The sequence below is a fragment of the Terrapene carolina genome, unplaced genomic scaffold (genome assembly GCF_002925995.2).
Source record: "Terrapene carolina triunguis isolate 2854851 unplaced genomic scaffold, T_m_triunguis-2.0 Scaffold131, whole genome shotgun sequence".
Lineage (NCBI taxonomy): Eukaryota > Metazoa > Chordata > Testudines > Emydidae > Terrapene > Terrapene triunguis.
In genome coordinates, this window is record NW_020664482.1 from 29,180,284 (window position 1) to 29,204,846 (window position 24,563).

General features: G+C 39.2%; 1 protein-coding gene across 2 annotated transcripts in view; it reads left to right on the forward strand.

Moving 5' to 3' along the window:
• Positions 1–24,563, forward strand: part of DACH2 (dachshund family transcription factor 2) — a 486,020-nt gene that overhangs the window by 384,396 nt on the left and 77,061 nt on the right. For both annotated transcript variants that reach the window (XM_024195110.2, XM_024195111.2), the window contains 2 exons: positions 9,940–10,095; positions 14,835–15,007. In XM_024195110.2, coding sequence (XP_024050878.2) covers positions 9,940–10,095; positions 14,835–15,007 — 329 coding nt within the window. The remainder of the gene's footprint in view (positions 1–9,939; positions 10,096–14,834; positions 15,008–24,563) is intronic.

The window sequence follows — 24,563 nt, forward strand, 5'->3', positions numbered from 1 at the left end:
TGGTCAGAGCATCCGAGCTCGGACTGCTGTCCAGAGCGTCAACAGAGTGGTGCACTGTGGGATAGCTCCTGGAGCTATTAGCGTCTATTTCCATCCACACCTAGCCTAATTCGATATGGCCATGTCGAATTTAGCGCTACTCCCCTTGTTGGGGAGGAGTACAGAAGTCGAATTTAAGAGACCTCTATGTCGAACTAAATAGCATCGTGGTGTGGACGGGTGCAGGGTTTATTCGATGTAACGGCGCTAAATTCGACATAAACGCCTAGTGTAGACCAGGCCTAATATTAGTCACAAGCATTGAAAACTCTGACATGTCCATGATTATCTTCAGCATTTCCTTTGCTTTGAAATAAACTTTCATTTTGCTGTCATTAGACTTTTCAGGAAGTTTTGAAATTATATTCAGATTTTCAAATGAGTTTTTATTGTATAATTATCAATAGATTACTTCACCTAAGTTGTGACAGACATATTTTTTAAGTATGACTGACTGATGGACAGATTGGGAATTGCTGAATTAATGGGCACATTTCAAAACCTTGGCATGGCTAAGCAGTAATTACATCTGCTGAACCACTTGATAAGTTTTTGGAAGTAACCCAGTAAAGCCATCACTAGATTTCTCCATTTTTAATACCTTACTTTCCCCAATTTTATGGCTTATTTCTAGATAACAGTCCAGAATATGATACAGCCAAATACACATGCAGCTACACAAATCAATACATTCAAGTCTAAAATGCCTTTCTACATCTTTAATTTAGCTTTTGAGATTCTTATAGGTCTCATTATTTTGGAGACTGCTTTGTCCAAAATAGATTTTAATCATAGACTCATTGAAACAAACATGCTTGCTTTAAAAAAAATCAATTTCTAGTTGACAGTTTGCCAGCAATTTAACAAGAACAGGACTGTCTCACCCTCACTGGGAAGACATTTCAGTATAAAGTTTATCAAATACGACTCTCACCTACATTTTAGTTGGTAGATAGCCTGGTTAAGCTGAACTGTCTTCATTTGGTTGCTCATGTGAGTTCATCCTAAAATATGGAAATTTCTGCTTATTTGGTTGATCAAACTAATTTGATTCAGACTAGACTGTGTGTGTGTAAGCAGGATAATATGTTGAGTGCCAACCAGTTTAGCTTACAGAGGTTTGGAAGACTCAGGATCCCTGGCACAATCTATGCTTTGGATTCTTGTCCTTCCTGACTGCTGAATGCCCATGGATAAATACTGGGCTGTTTATTGGTGGAAATTGTCAGTGCTTCCTTTTTGAATGGCAGGGCACCAACTGCTGTAAATGAACTACAGTAACTCCCCACTTAACGTCCGCTCGCTTAACGTTGTTTTGATCTTGCGTCTCTGCTCAATTACAGAACATGCTCCATTTAAAGTTGTGCAATGCTTCGCTATAACGTTGTTTGGCTGCATGCTTTGTCCACAGCTGGAAGCCCTCCTATCAGCTCCCCTATGCCCCCCCCCCACAGCACCTCCCGCCTGCTGGCAGACCCTGCCTCCTGCCTTTACCCTGCCTCCTGCCCGTGGCAGTCAGCTGGCTTGTGGCGTTCAGGAGGCAGGGGAGGGAAAGGGAGCCCGTGCGCTGTGTCCTTGCTCCTCCCCCCTCCCTCCTGCCTCCTGAACGCTGCAAGCCAGCTGATTGGTGCGGACAGGAGAAAGGGGAGGGAGGGGGGAGAAGCGAGGACATGGCGTGCGGAGTAAAGGGGGAGGAGTAGGGGACAGAAGAGACGGGTTAAGGGTGGAGGCTTGGGGGAAGGGGTGGCATGGGCGGGCAGAGGGTTGAGCCCCCCCGCCCCTGGTGCTTGCAGAGTAGGGGAAGCTGCTGCTGCGCAATGTGCTTCTCCTAGCCTACAGCACCTTCAGCCTCCTTGCCTGCCTCATTGCCTCCAGTGCCAGTGGGCTGTGCCTGTGTGGGGTAAGGCGGGGGCACATATACTGTACTGTACTGTATGGCAAAAAAAAATTTACCTGGAACCTAACCCCCCCCATTTACATTCATTCTTATGGGGAAATTGGATTCACTTAACATGGTTTCACTTAAAGTCGCATTTTTCAGGAACATAACTACAAGTGAGGAGTTACTGTGTGTTTTGCCTCTTCTTAAAAAGCCATATTTTGATGCTGACTAGCCAGATATTGACCAGCAAATCTTTCCAGCTATTGACTGATATGTATTTTCCATTTTTAGTCAGGATATTATGGAAAAGGTTATGATGAGATGACTCTCACAATATGCTGATGCCTCAGCCTTCTTTGAGCATTGGCAATTAGTGTTCTGACCTGGATGCGGCACAGAAACTACATTTGTCACATTGGCAGATGATCGCCTGTTGATGGATGAAAATCATACCTCTGTGCTGATACTATTAGAGCTCTGTGCTGTCTTTTAATACCATTGAGATTGTTAGGTGCAGTTACCACATTTATGGTCCCTGGTCTCTTTGGTGGTATTGTTCTTTTCTCACTGAGAGATCAGAGCTTTCATAGGGTATTGTTGAACAATTATTTTTATAACCTGATAGTCTCCTGCTGTGAGGTACTTCAGGTCTCTGCTGTTATCCCACTAATATAGTATGTTTATGAGGCTGTCTGGAGAGTTAGTGAGGAGATACAAGCTGAAGTGTTTTCAGTATGCTGATGATACTCAGCTTTATACACTCAGCTTTATGCACAGCCCAGAGACTGTGATTGTCTTTTCCAGTATCTAGGTGAGATGGGACATGGGCTGGGACATCCGAGAACACTGAGGTGATTATGGTGGGCTAAGGAAAGTAAGTGGATGAGTTTACATCAGCTCTCCTAAATGAGGATGTTCATCCATTCTTTATAACCAAAGTTTGAAACTCAGTACTCTGGTTAGAGTCCCAGATGCTTTTAGATGATCAAATAGTAGCAATCAGCTGTGCTACTTTTTCCATTTTTGTCTGAATGTTGTGAACCTTCCTCACAGATGCAGACCTTACTTCCATGATTCCTGCCTTTGCTTATTTTAGCCTGAACTACTGCATTATGCACTACATGGAGTTACACCTTACATCCATCTAGCTGCAACTAGTGCAAAATGCCACAGCTTACTTGTTCGGTGGAGTAACTAGCCATGAGCACTGGACACCAGTGCTGCACTTAGAACCTAACACCAGAGTGCTGTGTTCCAATATTGTAGACATCTGTTAAAATCTACTGATTAGGCTTTAAAATACTGTATATGTTATTTTAAGGCTAAATTGATATTTCCTTAACCTATGAAAACTGCCTCATGAACTTAATGTGTGTATGTTTAGGTCACATGATTTAGAGTTTTACCAGATTTTGAAAAAAAAAAAAAGTGTACTTACGTTATTTGGGGCAAATTCTGCTCTCACATACCTGTTGGTGTCAATGGACACTGCACATAAGCATCCAAGGGCAGAATTTCTAACTTCATTTTCATAGTGCTAAGCATCCACAAATCCCAAGGAAGTCTCTAGGAATTGTGGGTAATCAGCAACGTTGCAAATCAGGCCATTGGTGATAAGTGTTCTGGATTAACAGTGCTGAAACAACAACATATATATACTTTCAGGAGTGTGCTGAAAGTATACTTAATAACATGAAAAATGTGTGTTTAAAAATGCTTTACATTAAAACTGGGCATGAAAGACATTTTCAAAATTTGAGTTATATTTTTCTGAAATATATAACAACAAAAAATAAAATGACAGACATACATTGAAAAAGTGTGATTGTTCAATTCAAAGATACCTCTGAGAGTGTGAATTTCATTTAGGCCGAGCACACAGTTTTGAGGCTGATAGCTTGAACTCAAATCCAAATAAGGTACTGTCACTGAATTGAACTTAGATTACTTTTTGAAAATCTTTCAACACATAAAACTAAGAAGGTAATTTAATCTTCACAAAGATATGTTCATCAGAAAAGTTCTTAGATTCTGGTTTCAGAAGCAAAGTATATTAGATGGAGCTTGACTTTTTAAATTCAGCTTCAGTAGTGATGTTATAATTATGAAAAATAAAAAATATGTGAGCAGCAGCATCTACAGAGGAATGAAGACATGTTTTTCATCTGGAAGGAGAAAGCAATGGAAGGAAAACATCCTTTTCTTACTGTAGGTAGATGAAACCTAAACAGAGGCCCTTCTGTTACATAACTCTCATCAATTGTGAATACCCACATTTGCAAGCTTATCACAAAACTGTAAATACACAGTACATCATCTAATGAAAATGTGTGTGTATTGCTTAGATTGACTTCACATGTTTTCTTCTGTTACCTGCAATTTAATTCCCTGTGCATCTGAACTAATCTTAGGAACTCAATAACAGCAACGCACAGACTTTAGCCACTGTGCCGTAAAGAAGTACTAGGGGAATACTTACATCTCACAGCATTTAATTTAGAAGTGACTGTACTGGGACTTGCTATTTTAGTTTTACCTTTGCTTACTTGAACATGCCAGTCTAATTCCTGGGTTGATATATGAGTTATGTCAAATACTCTTCTGTTAAGCCTATGATAAATACTTAGTTTTAATTAATAAATAAGATTTTTCTCATTAAATCCATTTAGCTCCTGGGCTTTACTTATTGTAGCGTGTACCAGTGCTTTCCCACACCTAGGCTCACATTTATATCTTAGCTACTATATTTTTATTTTTCAGACTTAGAATCTCCTATAGGTGCTATATAGTAGGCACACAATAAAAAGGGCCTCTGTGTTTGGGCCAAATTTTGGTATTTAGCTGATAGCTTGAGGTAGTAATTGTGGTGTATTGAGGACTGTGTTGCAATTGTGACTGATCACTTTAAGAACCCGGGGCTGAGGGAGGGGAGGGGACTGTTTCCAGAACCTTCTTGACAGCTAGAGGGCTCTGTAGCAAAAGCATGCAGCAGGCAGTCTGCAGTTAGCCAGGGTGGAGTGAGTTGTGCCTCTCAGTTTTAGGGAGCTGTCTGCCTGCCTGCTTGCTTTCTCTCTCTCCGGTTTTGGTTTTTGTGTGTTATTGTTCTGAATTCTCAGAAATAAAGTAGTATCACGTTGCAATCTTCCAGCAGGAGTACTTAGATTTTTATCTAATTTTTCTGTGTGTATGCTGAAACATAGCATTAATGATAGGGGTAATGTGCAACAACACCACTCCAGGGGGAGGCCAGGACAGGATTGTGACCTCTTCTCTCTCCCCCCCCCCCCCCCCCCCCCACGAGTGACCTGGGGCACAGGGGCAGTGTGTAGGCTATACCCTGTTTTACCCTCCTCCACTGCAACCAACACACTCTGCACTGCAGGCTGATGTGAAGGCAGGTAGACAGGACCTGACCCTACAGTCTCTCTGTCCCCTTTGTGGTCACCATGTGTATTGAGGGAGCAGTCCCTGTGGTCCCACCTGAACGGAGGACTGCATCTGTAATAGGCCCTTGGCATCATAGACTGTGCAAGATGGGGTCTTTCCTCCCCTTTTGAGCACCTGAGTTAGGGACTGAGAGAGTCTGGTCCTAGTCAAGACCAACAAGAATGGAAGCAAGATAGGAAAAAGTTACCTTCATGAGTTTTCTTTTGTTTGGGGCGGGGAGGGAGGTTGTATGTGCAGGGGTGACAATTTTAAATGTGAAGCGCTTTACTTATTCGTAATGTTCAGAAATGCATTTTGACAAATAACTATACACCTCTACCCCGATATAACGCAACCCAATATAACATGAATTTGGATATAACGCGATAAAGCAGTGCTCCCGGGGGGGGGGGGGGGGGGGGGGGGCTGCGCACTCCAGCAGATCAAAGCAAGTTCGATATAACGCGGTTTCATCTATAACGCAGTAAGATTTTTTGGCTCCCGAGGACAGTGTTATATTGGGGTAGAGGTGTACTTAAAAAGGACCTAATAATAATTTTATGACACTTAAGAATCTGCTTAATTTTTCGTAACTTTTATACGGAAATATGAAATCTTTTCTTCCTAAAAATGAATAATAAATTACATTCCTTTGTATATAACTCGTAAGACAGCTCACATCACTGTTTTATTGTAAGAGACTTTTGCCTCATTTCCCTAAATGATACTGCCTGTTGGTTTTCTTGTCTCTCATTCTTTTTTTCCCCTTCTCTCCTGTTCAGCATCTATCGTGGAGACGTTATTTGGCATGCATCCAGGCATGGATCATTGTCTTAATTTACACTCCACAACCGCTATTTAGTAAAGAATGTGGGTCTTCGACAGCTTAATTATGACAGAAAATATGTTGTGTTTTTCCAAAGGCTACACTTTTTGGATTGAGCAAAAGACAGATTTATCTAGCCTGTTTAAATATACCTACTCCACCATGTATGGGAGGGACCGATTTGCCTTTTACCATATGGTGCATCTTGCACATGATGAAGACCACAGGCCTAATTTTGCTTTAAGTTATGGCCCTATAAACTATTGAATCCCAATGCAGGATTTAATATCATGTGTTTGTTTTATGTTATAAGGGACAATTACATTTGCCGTATTGATGCTGCATATTCTCTCTGCACAAAATATGGGAACAGTTAACAAAAATCTAATGAAAAATTGTATCTGGATCTGATTTTCAAATTTTACAACTGATTTAGTTGCTGTAGGTACTGACCTCTAATTATGATATTAATCAACAATTTGAGAATATGTATACTGTTGATGTGATGGGCTCACAATTCTATTCTTATACAGACAATAATTGTACATTACATTATGCTTTTAGCATTTGGTGTGAAAGTGTGTGTGTGTGTGTATGTACAAATATTTCTCTGGAATTTTGAAGAAGTGTCTGAAATTAGAAGAGTATGAGATTTGGATCCTTTGCACTATGCATATTTAACTTATAAAATGAGCTATTTGCTTTGTTAGTGAAGTCAAAATTACTTCATTGCTGTCTTCATACAATTAGCTCCTAAGAACGATATAGAAAGTAGAGATTGGAATGGATTTATACTGGGTCTTGAGGCTTTTGCCTATTATTAAATTTACACTTAAATTTTTCATATTGTATCAAGCACATGAAGAAAGAGAGAATTATTTTCAGACAAGGATAAAAGCCATCTTTTAAGGTTCGTGTCCTTAACTGCTCAGTGACAATTCCATTAACAAGTTCTGCAACATAGTGCGTGTAGTGTCAGGGAAAAGGTTTTCTGGACAACAGAGCACTACCTAAAGCTCAGGAGACCTGAGTTCTAGTTCCAGCTATGCCACTGGCCTGCAGATAACCTTGGCAAGTCATTTCAGTGCTCAGTGCCTCAGTATCACCATCTGTAAAATGGGGATAATGATACTCACCTCGTTTGCAAAGTGCTTTGCGAGTTTCTGATGAAAAATGCTATGTAAGAGCTAGGTGTTATTATTCATAATAGATTTCTCTTTCAATGAATTACTCACCATGTAACTTAATTATGGAAACTGTGTCTGTCAGTCTTTACCACAGCAGGGTGTGGTGATATCTATGTAAATTTCAGACCCTATAATTAAATTTCACTTAGCATTCAACTTTGATTGTTTCATTAGACTTCCCTGTGAGCCGGACTTTTTTTCTCAAGGGAGAGTGGGTGTGGGTGGAGGAGACTTGCAGTGGTACTGCTACTGAATACAAGAGCAGATACCTGAGTAGAATGTGTCGGGGTGGGGAGGGAGAGAAAGGGGATATTGTATTAGAACTTGGGCCCATGGTGAGGTATTGAAGGAAAGATAAACTGTTAGGAGTAGGTAATTGAGTTTGGAGCTCTGGCCACTGGTAGGCCACTAGGGAAGAGAGCACAGCTGGTAAGGGTGTAATTTCAGGCAAGGACTGTGATTTTTTCCCCCTCATTTTTGAAAAATCACTATGACAAACTTCCTTAGCAATCAGTTTACATTTTGAAGGTAGTGGGCCAGATCCTCAGTCAGTTAAAATGGGCAGAGCTCCATTGAAGTTCATGACTCTGACTTCACAAGGAAAAAGACATGAAAATGTCTGGGGTCCTGAACAACAAACACTTAATGTACATAGAGAGTTACAGTGGGGTTAATCATGTGTAACGTCAAGCTTGTTTGTAAACATTTGCAGGATTGGACCTTCTGCTTTGTAAAATAAAAGTTTATGGTCCAAGGACTGTTGAGATATTTCTACTTGATAAATTAATACCTCACAAACATGTATGTGTATACATTCTTTACATAATTTTGAAACTCTACTTTTAAATATTTAAGTGCCAGTGAAAGTTTAGGTCACTTAAGTACATACAAGCTGTACTTTGAACAATAATGCTTTTTTAAAAAAAATATTAAACATTAGACTAAAATATTGAAAAAACATCTGGAAAATGGTAGAAATCATTTAGCAAATCAGTTCTTAAAAAGTGTTCTTAGAAAATCATTTTTCCTCACTTGTTTAACTCAAGGAATATTTTATCAAATGTTAATGCTGTGAATAACTGAAGTTTCAGTCGAACATGATTTGAAACAGCCACCTTAACAGTGGCAGGGCTACTGAGCACTGCTGTAATTATGCCATATTATATTACATCATATGGTATAATTTAGTGCTGTATAAATGTATCTTTCTTTGTCAATGTGTTGCTCATCATTTTACAAATTACAAATCTGTAATGGTAAGGTAATTCATGGCTTGGACATGGTATTAAAATGATGGAGTGATTCCCATTTTGCACAATCATTGATCTTTCAGTCTTTTACATTTGGTAGTATTAATCATGTTTATTAGCTGAGTGTTACCATAAAGAATGTTGAATGTTTCTATGTGGTTACTTTCATCTTCAATTAAAATACATTTTTTTTTGCCTGCTGTCTCTATCCATTGCATCACAACAGTGTGTTACTGATTCTAATTGCAATTCAAGTTAATAAATTCTAGATAATATCAATACTGCAGATACACAGTTTCTTATTATTCTTTAATCTAATCTAAAATATCCATGATGGAAGGAAAAGGAATGTACCTATGTTAACATTATGGCCTTTTTGTGTTCCTGAAATGTTCAACTTTTACAAATAGTTGTTTAAAGGCTTTATTTTGTGGACCAGACTCATTGCAAAATTCTTACCACAATCTATCTTACTGTGATTTAATAAGAGGAGCACGTGATTATTCACGTGCATAACTGTCTGACATAGGGATTGCCATGAAACCAATACAAAATAAGATCTCTCCGGAAAAACAAACAGATTAGTATTACACTGTTTAATATGACATACTTTGCTTTCTCTCTTAGACATCAATTGCGGTGAACAAAAATTACATCCGAATGATACATATGAATGCCTCAAAGCTGACTATCTACAAGCTCAGTCTTTGAATCTCTCAATTATATTCAGAATTTAGCATTTAAGAGGAGCCTGGTCTGGTGCTCTGAGCACAGGACTGGAATCCAGGAGCTACTAAATTCTAATCCTGATGCTAAAATTGACCCGTTCGGTGGCCCTAGGCAAATCATTTAAATTCTCTGCACATGTTTCCCCATCTATTGCTATATTAGTGCTAGCTGGTATTATTAATTTTTATTATTTTATTATTTAGCAACTCCTTGAAAAAAATTCCCACTGGGTATTGTCAATGGTGAGGTCCTGTGTGTCGATTACAAAAGAAGAGTCCCTGTTTAGTTGTTATCACAACTAATTGTGAGTCCTTCCTGTTTGGGTCATTTTCTCCTTAAACATCTAGCTTTCTCTGTTTACAGAAGGGGTACACGATGTTCTAGTTAGGTTATTTGGCCTGGTTTATGATTATTAAATTATTCATTTATTTCAGGTGCAGCACCTACATGTCTTTTGGTGCTGAATAATCAATAAACTATGACGTATTCCAAAACAAAAATTGAGTAATTTAGGATAATAAAAAGTGTGCAGTAAAGCTAGCAAAATCTCTTCAAGGGAAGAATATGGTATTTACAATATCTTTGTACACTGTTTTGCAGGTGGGAGTGAATCTTCCTGGGATAAAGAGAAACTTCAGTCTCCTATTACAACAGGATCACAGCATGGTGTTGGTCACGCCACGCTATCAGGGCAATCCAGCCTTGGGAGTGCACATCCCCTCAGTCCTCTCCAGCAAAATCACCTGCTCACCAACAGTACGTTTACTGTCCTTATAAATAGTAAGAAGACATTCTAAGATACAGACACCTTCAGTCTTATACTGTTTGTCTGTAAAGAAGGAAAGATATACAAGAAGTTGGTAACTAATAAATAGCATGTGATAACATAATGTGCTGGAAGAATTTAGTGCGCGCGCACACACACACACACACACACGTGTCGGTAAATGCAGAGGCTGTAACTTGATTAAACTATTAACCAATGAGGAACTACTCCCCAAACTAACTGGCAGAGCCATTCCATTGCAGAATAGCCCTGGTTTTTACAAACCTGAGGATGATGGATATTGCCCAGCCAATGGGACACATGTAATGTAAATCCCTAAAACAGAGCTCCAGGATGCTGGTTGGAAGGTGAAAAAACCCACACAGTAATTTGCCAGTTTTGCCAAAGGGGAAAAATCTCTTCCAGACACCAAATATAATTTGGCAATAAACATAGTCCACAGCATCCTACAAGATCCAGCATATCATATAAAGGTGGGAATGAGTGGGACTAGAACAAAGCCAAAACAGCAGCGAGCCAGCAGTGGGTAGAAACAACTCCTTCCTCTTCAAGGAGGGTGCCAGTCAGTCAGTCTGACATAACCCCAGTCATCCAGTGATAGCAGGAATGGCTGGGACAGGTCAGAGCACACACTGTTAGACCCATCACATGCTATCCCTCAGAGCGGGAGGAGTAATCAGCAGGTGCCTGAGTTCCTTCTCCCTGCACTACTCCCATACTTACCATTTACACACCCTAGGCCTGCCTAACTAAGTCTTTTGCATTTATACTATGTCACAGTGCAGCTAATGATTTGATTTAACATTAATGTAGGTATATCGGACTGTGAAATAAACGACCAAGCTATAAATATCGCTTCAAGATTAATTCACTTTTTAGACACACTATCATAATAGTTTTACTAATGAATTGAATGGCTTTCTTTTATTGCTAACTCTAACTCCTTAAAAAAACAAAGCTTGTGTTATTTCATACAATCAATATACTTTTTTATATATCCTAGTTTCATTGTTTTCAAATCAATAAAAGTTTTCCTGAAACTTAATGAGTTCTGCATCACAAACAGTAGCAAGTTTTCTATATGAAGGCATTTGTATAAAGGTAACTAGCATTCATTTTGGTAAATGTGTACCCAAATGGTGGTGGTGAATTTTGCTCTTTTTCTAAGATCTCTCCTGTTTCCTGGATTAGGTACTGTAAAAATCCTCTCCAAATCTTGGAGTCTAAAAAAGTCAAGTTCTCTACTTCTATAACTTTACTGAGGTCGATGGAGTTACTCCAGCAAAAAATTTGGCCCCAAAGTTTTTGTAGTCTTTTGTAAATAAAGAATTTATTGTTCAGGCCAAAATGAAAATAGAATCAGTGTTAAAGGAAGAGGTGGGACATGATAATTGGATAAAAGATTACAGTGGGATGAAGGAATGGAAACACTGCTAAAGTTTTAAAAATCCTCATTGTTCATGTATGTATCTTTGTTCTGAGAGTTTTACAAATTGTTTTCAAAGACTTACTTTTCACAAGTGTATTAAATGTCTTATTCATCAGAAATACCTTATTTTTAGGACCAGATACCTTGATCACTATCTATGTAGTGTCACTGAATTTGGTGGAGAAGCCGAGACCATTTAAATGTTTCTTATTGTAGGTGCTTGTCCCCTTTCATGCACAGTTAGGGCCTGTCATCTGATTAAATGGAGCAGACTGCAGGACTCTTACGTACTATAGATGATTCTTTAATTTTATGTTCCTTATCTGTGGAATATGCACTTACATAATTCAGTATCTGCACATGTTTTATATATGAGGCAACTGTGGTCTTCCCTATTTTGGTAATCTTTCCAGATATTATTCAGTATTTTTCATTCTAAGTAGTTGTCTAAAGGCTATTAAGAGGTTTATTGAATATCAGACATTATGTCTGATGATTTGCAAGTGTAAGATGTATTTCCTTTATAGTCCTCAGAAATGCTTGACGGATTGTGTCTTAAAACTGGTGATGTGCTGTTATATTCTGTTTGTAGTTTGCATGTCAATTGGACTTTAAGTAGACATACAACTCAAAGTGGACAGATGGTGTCTGGGAGTTTTGGAACTCTATGGAGTATGAGGGAAGATTGTTAGGCTGCTACGGGAGATATACAAGGGAACAAAAGCTTATGTATATAAGCACTGAAGGGACTGTCAGTATGGTTTGAAGTAAATGGAGATGTCCATGGACTTTGTCTTGTTACTATCTTGATTAACAATGACATGGACCATCTCATAAACAAAGTAATGTGAAGCATAACACACCACAGTGAATGGATATAATAGTGTTTGGCTGATGGCTGACCAGGGGTAGTAAGGGTGTTCAGTTTTCAGATGATTCTGCCTTTTGTGGGCAGATGGTGGTTTATGTGGGTGTTTCTGGTGTCTGGTGGACCAAAAAATTGTGTTTTGAATGAAAGAAATTATGTAAGCAAGATCAGCTCATGGTACTCTTACTGTAGGAATATAAGATAGGAAAACAATGATTTACCTTGTAATATGATAATGATTAAGGTAGAACCATGGTAATAAACTCAGAGAAATATCTACAATAAATAGGCACGTAGTTTACAATTATGACAGGCTATACAATTATGTTATTTTCATATTTTGCCAGAGGTTAGTGATGATCATTTCTAATCTGCCTAAATTCCCTTTGCAGAAATTATTGAGCCATTTTGACTCTGTATAGTGGCAGAATTTGGTCCTGTTTGTGTTGAGAAAATCAGGTAATACTCATAGGTAAATGGGATCAGGAAGTCTCTCCTGAGAAGTCTTAAGAATTAGGTGTTACTCAAAGTCAGAGCAGTTAAAAAGGTTTCTCAGTAGTTTAGTCTGTTTGTGCCACCTAAGTGTTGTGATCATCATTGAAAACTATATGATCTATTGTAAGACAAGTGATGCAGTATATATACATGTTAAGGCAGGGGTTCTCAAACTGGGGTTCGGGACTCCTCCAGGGGTCGCGAGGTTTTACATGGGGGGTTGCGAGCTGTCAGCCTCCACCCCAAACCCCGTTTTGCCTCCAGCATTTATAATGCTGTTAAATATATAAACAAGTGTTTTTAATTTATAAGGGGGGGGGCTCACACTCACAGGCTTGCTATGTGACAGGGGTCACCAGTACAATAGTTTGAGAACCAGTGTGTTAAGGGAACATATGGTATTGGAATCTGATTCTCATTTACACCAGGACTACTTTACACCACTCTGGCAGTGTCAAAGGCTTGGTCTACACTCACCCCCCAAATCGAACTAAGGTACGCAACTTCAGCTACGTGAATAACGTAGCTGAAGTTCGAAGTACCTTAGTTCGATCTTACCTCGGTCCACACGCGGCAGGCGGGCTCCCCCGTCGACTCCGCAGTACTCCTCTCGTCTAGCTGGAGTACCACAGTCGACGGCGAGCACTTCCTGGTTCGACTTATCGCGTCCAGACAAGACGCGATAAGTCGAACCCAGAACTTCGATTGCCAGCCGCCGAACTAGCAGCTGGGTGTAGACATACCCAAAGAGCTTTAATGTGGATGTACATGTAATTCACTCCTTTTCCAGGCCCCTTTATACTGCCATAGCAGTGTGAAATGGCTTCAGTGTAAATGAGAATTAGGTCCCTAGCCTTATGTGGAAATATTTTTTGTCTTAAACTGGAACACTGCACATCTCAATTCACAGACTTAGCTACCATCTTGTATTCAGTCCTTACTGGTCTAATCGTATTCAGTAACACATCAAAATCTGGTCTCAAATTGCTGCATATGAGCAATACTCAATAATGTTAACGGGAGTTAAGTGTATACACTGATGACAGAATAGACTACTGTATATATTCGTTCATAAGCCGAATATTTTTGGTAAAAAAGTGACGCATCAAAGAGCAGGGGTCAGCTTATAAACGGGTCTACACCAAAATGTGATGATTTTAAACTCTATGAAATCATTGGATTGAATATCTAATACATTGTCATTTTGTTTACCCAGAGCGTCTGCAGGCATGGAGCCCCTCAGCTCCCTGTGGCTGTGGTTCGCCGCTCTCATTGGCTGGGAACGGCAAACCGTGGACACTGGGAGCTGAGGGGCTCCGTGCCTGTGAACGCTCCAGGTAAACAAAACGTGCAGGCCCGCTAGCAGCTTACCCTAATGGGCCAGGAGCCAAAGTTTGCCAACCCCTGAAATATAGGGTCGGCTTATGAAAGGATCATACATTTTTTGCTATTTTTACCTAACCATCTTGGGGGGTTGGCTTATAAACGAATGGGCTAATGAACGAGTATATACGTATAATTAACTTACCCCTTGATCTGTTTTAATATAATTGTAAGAATTTTTGCATGTCCCATGGATTTTTACATTGCTGATTAAAGGGGTCATTGAGCTTGCAGATTGTGGCATACCTGTTTTGTTAGTATTGCCTGTTTGTTTACAGCTAGATTTGTCTTTCATTAATGCAGTACATATAGTCCTCTTATGGAATGCAAATACCGTTAGCATGAGGCATTCTCTCTGACTTCTTAATTATTTTAAATGGCAATGTCGTATTAGTTATATAAATTTCAAACTCATAATAATGACAACCTAGACTAATTACTCTTTCTGTAGTATGATAGCTACGCTCTTGAACTAAAGTGTTGGATTATGAAATGAGAGACTAACAAACCATCATGCCCACCATCTCTTTTAGGGATAGATCTGCCATTTATGATGATGCCCCATCCTCTCCTCCCAGTCAGCCTACCTCCTGCTTCAGTTGCAATGGCAATGAATCAGATGAACCACCTCAATACTATTGCTAACATGGCTGCTGCAGCCCAGATGCATAGTCCTCTTTCCAGAGCAGGGGCCTCTGTTATTAAGGTAAGAGTGCAATATTTGATTTAGAAAACAATGATTTATGGATAAAAAACACACTCCCAGTGGCATTATACTGATTCCTTGGGAACATAAGTGGACAGCTATGTGTTTGTACAGCAGCTAGCACACTGGGTCCAGGTTCCTGGCGGGAGTTTCTAGGTGCTATTGCAGTATCAATAAATATTGATAACAACAATCACTAAGCAAATAAAGAAAAAGCAGCTCTGCTACTGATGCAGGTATGTAATATTATTAAAAACAGATACTAACATGGATTTTAAAGGAAAGTGCTACAGGTGATCCCAGGAATTCTAGTGCAGCGAGCCTTACTTCAGTATCTGAGAAAAAGTTTAGAAAATCATTAAAAGGACTTTAATTACTATAATACGAGATAGGACTCCTGCTTCTTTAAATGATGGATAAAATGTACTTAGACGTTCAAAAGACTTTTGATAAAGACTCTTGCAAGTAGGCTATTAGGAAAATTTGGTAACCACCTTGAAAGAGCAAGTCCAGTCATGGATTAAATTCTCAGAGGAAAGAGATTAGAAATGGGAGTGTGAAGGATCAAGACTGATGGATTATATTGAAGAGCAGGTAGCTACAATGTGGACATTTTTTGTAAAATTTCAGAAAAATGGCTTCTATCACCTTTTTATTTGCACAAAAAATAAAAAGGGCTTTTTGTCAGTTTTAATATTTGAGCATGTGTGTTTCTCTAGCAATTTTGAAAAATTTAAAAAAAGTTTAGAAATTGTAGGATGGGGTAATTATATTCCCATTTTTTGTCTCTGGGTTTGTCTCTGGGTTTGTTTGTGTGTGTGTGTGTGTGTGTGTGTGTGTGTGTTAAAATATTATTTTAAATGTTAGGATTATTAGGTCCTAATTCTCTGTTGCTTTGCCTCTTGTATAATCATTTTCACTTGCACAAAGTAGGTGTTAAATGCTTCCATTTTGGCAATCGGGGGTTCTGATTTTTATTCCAGGCTCTTCTACTGACTTCCTGAATGGAATCTCTCAATATTATCCCCATTTTATAGAAGGGGAAGTTGGCAGACAGCTTCCCTTACTCCCCCCACCGCACTGGTGGTAATACCTCTGCAGCAGCAGTAGGTCCTGGAGGCATTCTAGCCAGAATTACTCCTGTCTGACGTAGGGAAATATGCAATGAGTGGCCACTGCCGCAGCCTTTCACAGGATACAGCATGCATCCTTTGCTATGTCGGTCTGTTTGGGGGTGATTAGTAATGCCTTCCTCCCCTTTGTGTTCTGACTGCACACTAAGACTGTGGCTGCCCCTTGTGTAAGTGTTCAAGGGAAGATGAAAGACTCCCTGTGTTCTGTCCTTGCTTCGTGCACCACAGTCTGGTCCTGAATGACTGTAAAGTACAATGGGATTCTCAGATTAAATTAACTATATACAAGCAAAGTATTGTTTTTGTCATTATTCATTATTCTGTTGTTATATCACACCGGCTTGATACTCTTTAAATCCATGTAATACGAGTACATAAAACTGACCATATTTTTAAATATATCATAATTATGACATGATATGGCTACTTAAAATGTAAAACTGAATTGAAGATACTGTTTACCTAATTCCATAATTAGACATCTAAAATACCATTTAGCCCATTTCCTATTAGTTTGTGAATGGGCTGCTTTAAAAGGGATTTGAATGAAGTCATCATGCTTTTTATATCATATCTGCCATTTAGAAATAAGCTGTCCTACCAAAATATGCATGATCAGCAAAGTTAACATTTAGTGCTCCAGAAAGAAATGTCATAACTATGAAATTTGATTTCTTCTTGACAGGAACACTATAAATTAGGCAGTCACAATGGCCAGACTCACAAAGCCTTTTTTGCCATCTATAATATAATCTAATATGATTACAGTGGCACCTGCTAACGCTGCTATAGTTAAGGGTCTGTCAGTGTCTTCCATTATAAATCTCTACTTTCAGGGATTTACAGCTCAGCTGTAAAAACTTGCTCCAACTGAAACTTGGCTAAAAATTTTCAGAACTATCTGTTCAGTTAAGTTACAAGAGTATAAAATAAATGAAGTAGTATGCTGTGATCCAATACTGTTTTGGCGTGTCTGTAATTTAAAAAAAAATTCTATTCATTGACATTATTTTCAGATCTCTAGACCATATGGTTGAATAGGTCCTTTATACATAAACTAAAACTTTTTTTCTTCTGAATTTTATGGAGCAGTTCTACACCAAGGCTATAAGTACTTTTCAGTAAGATTTTTATTATACAATGGATCCATAATATGCAAATACATATGACTATTAATATGCATTCACAGCATATAGTACACATAAAGGAGTCGTTAAGGTTTATGCTGAGAATACATATTAAATAGAATGCTCAAAATATTGCTAAATCTTTTTCATGTCCATTAAAATGATATTGGGTGCAAAGGAGCTGAGCATTCACAGTATATAAATGGATGCCAAGTGCCACTCATTCAATGCCACAACACAGTGAGCAAACAACTCAAGGTCTGTTAAAGATTTCCGAACCTTACTGATAACAGATTTTGAACCTTTTACCCAGACCAGGGTCTTCATCCTAATCATTCCCATGCAGGGGCGGCTCCAGGCACCAGCACACCAAGTGCGTGCCTGGGGCGGCAAGCCGCGGGGGGCGGCCTGCCGGTCACTGTGAGGCTTCGGCGGCAATTCGGCAGCGGGTACGCCGAAGGCGCTGGACTGGCGGACCTCCCGCAGGCATGCCGCCGAAGGCTACCTCACTGCCGTGCTTGGGGCGGCAAAATACATAGAGCCGCCCCTGTTCCCATGGGTGAAATCAGGCCTGCAGGGTTGCAGGATGCCCTCCACCTATATCCAGCAATGAGGTCTGGACGCTCCAATGGTGTCGCCAAACCAGAATAGGCCTTCAGCCCCCCAATTTATACAACCCAAGCTCAGATAGGCTACAGAAATTAACTGTAAGGATCCAGTTCTTTTCTGCACCAAGATCCACGGAGCACAGGAGAACTAGGAAGAATCCCATTAGGGAGCCAGTTATAGGTTCCTGTTTGTCAAGCTCCAGCTACTCCACTGCTAGCCCTGCTGTAAGTTAGAGCAACCTTGGGCCCTAACTTACTCCAGCTGGCTATGGTCTCCAGAGCAACATACTCAAACTGCGATTTTGGCAGAGCAGAATTGTGGCCTGCAGACCACTGACATATACTTTACACTAGGGTAGATGTTTGGATGTGGGATCTAGCTCCACCGGATTTACACCAGTCGAGCCGCAATTCTCAGCGGGCAGCTGCAGCCAGATTTTGGCTCATTTGCTTACGCAGCACAAAGAAGCCAGAACAGGGGGAGGAAATCTGGTCCTAAATTCTGTATAGATATCATCATAGAAACTGTTTTTCCTCCTACCTCACTAGGTAAACTAGGAGCCTGCTTATCCAGAAATTGCTTAATGACTTTTATGGCCAGAAGGGTACTGTGATCATGTAATTAAAGACTGAATCATAATGCATACACACAAAGTGTCAGAATGAAGGTTGCTTGGAAAGTCTTCATTCTGGTATTTCCTAGCTTTTGATTGCTTTACTTTACAACCTTCATAATGTTCTTTGCATGTAGGGGTTTTAATGTAATTTCCTATGTTTTTAAAAACTTAAATATTGACAAAACAAAAATGCCATCATCTGGAATCATATTGACCCCACATCAATAGGGCTGGGATCTTTAGATCAGCACAGTCCTCTGTTGTTTGAGCCAACATAGTAACTGGTGGCAGTAGAAGTCTGGTGTCTTATATGTGGACCTGCAACTAGAGCAGGGTGGAGACACAAAAACCAGTGGGTTTCACTGCTCTTTACAAGACAGCAAAAGAATGTTTAGACTCAGGAGTAATTGGTTCAGTTCCAGTTTCTGTAGGGGAGTGTGCTCGAGTGATTAAAGACCATTCTGCTCTGCCCCTAACCTCTCCCTATCTCCTTCTGCCCCATGCAACCTCTCCTCCGTTCCTGCCCCTCTCCCCTCTCCTGCTACCATCCTTCTCCTGCCCCTGTCCCCTCTCCTACCCATCCAACTCGTGTCCCTTTCTTCCCCTGCTCCTGTTCCTTCCCCCCCAGCCCTCCCTCCCGCCCGCCGATTGCTTTAACCCACCCTCCCTGTTTGCTGACGGTGGAGGATTGTAGAGACTCAAGACTACAGTGTTCATCACCAGGTTCTGGAAGGGGGTGTGGTCCAGTGATTATAGATCCTTCCTTCTGCCTCTGTGGCAGTACACACAGAGACAATATTGCTTCTCAGCAAAACTGTTGTAAGAATTTTTTAACATGGGGAAACATCATATTTTCCCTAATCTCATTCTCAGAAATGGCTCAACTATTTTAGCTGAAATTCTCTCCCACCCTCTCCAACCCCCTAACCTAACTCATTTGCTCATTTATCCTCGGGCGGAAACCTGATGTGGAAAATTTCACCCAAAGCGGTTGTAAAGGATGTATGACATAAATTTTAAATTCCCTAATGAGAAAAAAGATGGGCTGTGCAATCATTACTGGGCGGTGCTGTTTTCTGTGGCTTGTATAACTCTTATACCAGTATTTATTTATTTACTGACAGAGAGAAAAAAATCTCCCAACCTCAAAATTCTCAAAAACAGTCCCCCAAAATACAAAAACACAGATATATTTTAAGGATTAATACATGTTTACTTTTTCCTCTCTATGCCCACCCAACATTTTGAAATACTTTCAGAATAAAGTTCAACTTTTTAAATCTAAATGTATAAAAATTATAACTTTTGATCACATTTATTTTTATACTTTTCCGTCTTATAGAATTAATTTATGGTTGCCAACTTGTAGATGAAATGTTTGCTGGAATGTCAGGGAAAGATCATACAACAGAGAAAGTAATTTGAGATAACTTTTTTCGTGGCTAATTTGAACAGCTGAGTCCATTGCAAGAAAGCAGAGGATGTGCAGTCATATATCTTTTTATCCATTGCCATGCAGGTTACTGCAATGTTTGGACATACTCAGATGTCTATAATCTTATTTAGTCTCGTTTCATTTAAACTACTATTTTATTTCTCATACGCCTTTTCCCAACATCAAGTATGTATTGTTTATGAACATTGGGAACTGCATGTTTCCAACATAAAGGGGAACCCGTGGATGCTTGCGTTGATTCTGAAGGTGGAAAAGACATTATAAGTTGCAAACACAATTGCTTTTCCCCCCAGAGTTGGCATGGTAATATTGTTAGGCCAAACACATAGCCTTTAGTTCTGGCTCAGATCCTTTTAGCATTGGCTCAGCCATTAGCATTTGAAGTTACTAGCTAATATAGTTATTACATAACTATAATATAGTTATAACATCATTAGGCCTGGGAGTGTCCTTTCTTCATTCGGTTATAGCACTGGACATGGCAGAATTCAAAGGACCAAGGATATATATGATGATTCACCTGCACAACAGCCATTATTAGACAGTTTTACACCTTTGCACATTTACACCAGTTTTACACCTTTGCACATTGACAATACTGATAAACAAATTTAATGGCAACTTTGTAATATACGGGTGAAAGCTGCCGTTGTTTTCCCTCTGATTACTAATTTAAGAAACACCAAAGTGGGAAGCTCTTGTTTGGCTGTTTACCAATACCATCTGATTAGCTGTGATTTTTGTTTGTTTGTTTGGCTGAGCAGCTGGCAATTAATGAATTGATAGGAAATAGTCACAAGACGGTGGAATTAGTAAGTGAACATCTGGTATTAAAAATTAGTAAACACAGAAGAGGTTTTTTTGTGATTTCTTAAATTCAGTAGGAAAATAAATACTAGTTGACTATTACTGAAATGTTTGGTGCACACAATTAAAAATATGACTGCACTATACATGGAATAAGTATATTGTATGTGAGTTCATTTCAGATAAGAGTTGGAGCAGAAGATAGTTGAATCCAGCTGACTCTTTGGCAGGCATCCAGCCACATCTCAGTCATTCTTTTTCCTTATTTAAAATGTGATCCCCAGTTCTTGTATGAATTGCACTTCTCACAACTCTAGCTCTGGAGACCAGGGGAGATACTGAGTCTGCCGATCTCTTTGCCTATTCCCCTCACCCATATCAAGGTCTTCCGAGTTTTGAGCCTGGTATCTACTTACCCAAGGAACACAAGTCCAGAGGTTTCTCCTGAGCTATCATCTCTGTAAGGGATTGGTGTGCAGTCCAGCTGTACATTGATCTGACATGATTTCTGCTTTAGACTGACCCAGAATTATTATCTGTGTTGTAAATGTGGAAATGCACGTTATGCTTTACCTCCAGCTATAATGTGTTAGTTTAGGACCATAAACTTTAGAACAAGTATTAAACATTTTTCATAGAAACTAAAATAATCATAATGCTAAATTAAGGTCCAACTGGAAAAGAAATATGAATCCTGATATTAGCTGTTATCAAATGATAACCATTATATTATTTGGCAACTAAAACTGTAGTGTTTGTATATTTTCTATTTTAATTTTGGGTAAAGGCAATGCTAGGCCTTCGAAGTAGAAAAACTGCCAGATCTGTACAAAAGATGGATAGCTATTGAGCAGGCATCCAAGCTGACTCTCCACCCCCGCCCCTTCATATCTCTGCATTGCGTATACCACTTTTGAAGAGACATTTGAGGGTGGGGAAGTGATTGCAGGATTTGTTGCCCCTATTTCAGTCCTGATGCTATTATAGCAGCCACAGAATGAGCTTCTGAGCTGTCCTATATCCTGCATGTGGGTTCTGCAACTTCACCCTCTATGTGGTTTGACACACAAAGCCCATTTACTTGGTGATTGTGGAGGTTTGGGGTGAATTTCTCCTGAACTGTTTTGAGAGTCTGAATGATGGTAAGCTGGCCTTGAGGAAGGCAAGTATAATACTGTAGAAACTCTAATTGGGACTAGTGCACAAATAAGTAAAAAAGTTATTCTTCAAGGATCTATGAATTACTGTTCTTCCAATAAGTTCAGCAGCTCCAAGTTTATTCTTGGATTAGTGGCAAATACTTATCTGGAACTTAAAACCAACAACAGCCCACCACATTTTTCCCTGCCCCCATTTTCATTAGCAAAGTCTGTTATGTTCCAAGCTGTCTTGCCATTATAGAGCCCTGTAGAGTACAGAAGGAGCACATCAATTAAATATGAAATATCAAGACAAATGTATGAATAAAATATCCAGCATTCAGACAAATGTCCAAAACCTGCTTGTCAGCAATGAAATGCCATTAAATCCTTTAGGAGCTCATTAATAGATTAACATTTGGAAGAGTAATTACAGCTACATTGGAACTGAAAATAAATAAAAATAAAAAGGCAAATCCAACAGCATAGCTCTTCTAAAATTCTTGACATATAAGATGAGAATCAATACTATAAAATATTAGCGATAAGGAATTAAAGTTAAGGTGATTATGTCAAAAATTGGTAAGCCGTTCATATATACTTCTAATACAATTATTGTGGATGTAACTGTTATGTTAGTGCTTCACATTTCTTGTATGGAATAGCACCTCACAAGGGATGCAAAAGGGATACTGAGGTGAAAGCAAGGATGTCCCTGAAAATTGGAAGAGCTGATGACTTTAGTGCCATTAACCTAAATCATAACTAAAAGTAACTATGTCAAGCTTTGTAGCTACATTTTCTGAGCCAAAGCAAGATGCTGTCCTTTAGTAAGACAGAAATATATCGTCCTTCAAAAGGATTTAATACTGCAAAAGTCTTTTTTGAGAATTTATGGTACAGCTCTGTTAAGAGAAGAGAAATATAAGATATATAAAGTAGGTATTTCAGATAGATAAATAGATGAGATCTTCAGACATGTTTTAATTCTTTCATCAAATTTCCAAATCTGTAAATTATCTCTCTAATTCAGTACATTATAACCTGGTTTATGAATTTTGCAAAATGTGAAAACAAATTGAACTTAGGAAATATGGCATTATTTTAGAAGTAATATTCTTCTGATACTATAAATATAATGACTGCAGAAGCAGGCTGGACTGCAGCCTGTAGTGGAACTACAGCTATTTTTAATAGAAAAAAATAAAATATATGAACAGTAACAGGTTTGTAAAATTCATAAATGACATAAAATGAAGTCATAATTGTGTAAAAAATATTAAGATTTTAGATTTGCAATTTTCCCATTTTAATTCCCTCTTTGATTTGTTACAAATACTGTTAACCCTGTGTTTAGAAAATGGTGAGGACATTATCACTTGTGTTCTCATTTGTAATAAAATAGATTAACTTGCTGTGAAATTTTAACTAGGCTGAGACACAACAGTAGCTGCCTAATGAACCAGAGCACATTGCTGTTAAGTAGCTAAATAGATGCATACTGATTACGGGACTGAAAAATGGATCTGTTTACTTGCAAAGAAGAAACTGTTCATAGTGCTATTCATTATGGTAGGAGAAACTCATACATTTCCAAACAAACACTTAGAAATAGACCATTTCTCAACCAATATCCAGGCTCAGGTGATAATATTCTATCCTCATTTATAGTACATATGATGTAGAGAAAATTCCAGCTCTTCTGTTGTCTACGGGGAAAACTGTATCTTCCCGGTATATGTTAATTCTAGTAGGCAGTAAGATGTTAGATGACATAATCAACAAATTATTTCATAAAATGATTCACTGTGTAATTAAGCATGACATTATTATTTGACACATTTATTTCTACCTGAACATTGTAAATCCAACATAGTATGAGTTTTAAGGCAGATTATTTTAAGTAGATTGCTTTATAGTGGGAGACAATGTAGGCGCTGCAACCTTCATGAAGCAGGGTGGCGGCTCTTTGTCCCACTAGCTGGAAGAAAAGTGACACAGCTCTTTTAAGGGCTTCCTTACAATGGTTGGAGAGAAGGGGGAAAGTTTACAGGGAAGGGCAGGAAGCAGTTGGGGAAAGTCAGGAGAAGGTCACTGCACTGTCCTTCCTCTGGCCAGAAGCAAGGGCGTGGTATTTATATGCCATGCAGCTCTAGGGAGGCCCTCTTTTACCTGCATCAGGCTGACAGCACTCACTCACTCACCCACCCACCCATGAACAAAAGGACCAAGTTCCCTCCTAACCCGCTGGGGGAATTACGCTAGTTGCCCTTTTTGTTGGGGGTTGAGAAGGAGTTTTCCCCTGACTCCCAGATTGGGTGTTTTTTTTCCACCTTCCCCACAGGATCCATGGGACCGTGTGGTGTGGAGTAGGAGGTTAGATTATAATGTTGCAATTTAATATGTAAATTTGTGGCAAATGTCCAGTGCAGGTACTCATTATGGAAGGGATACAGTTATCGGATTAAATGGATTGCAAAAGAATGTAAAGGAATCCATCCCATACTGAAGCAGTAAAGGGAGTTTCAGGCTCCTACATCTTGTAAAGTGGGGATCCAACCCCCCCTCCTTTTCCTAGTCCCTTTTAAAGGACTTGAGGAAGGGGGCTTGGGGCTCTTATACATGAAACAGCGGGGAACTGACCTGGTCAGGACCTGGTTTGGGTCCTG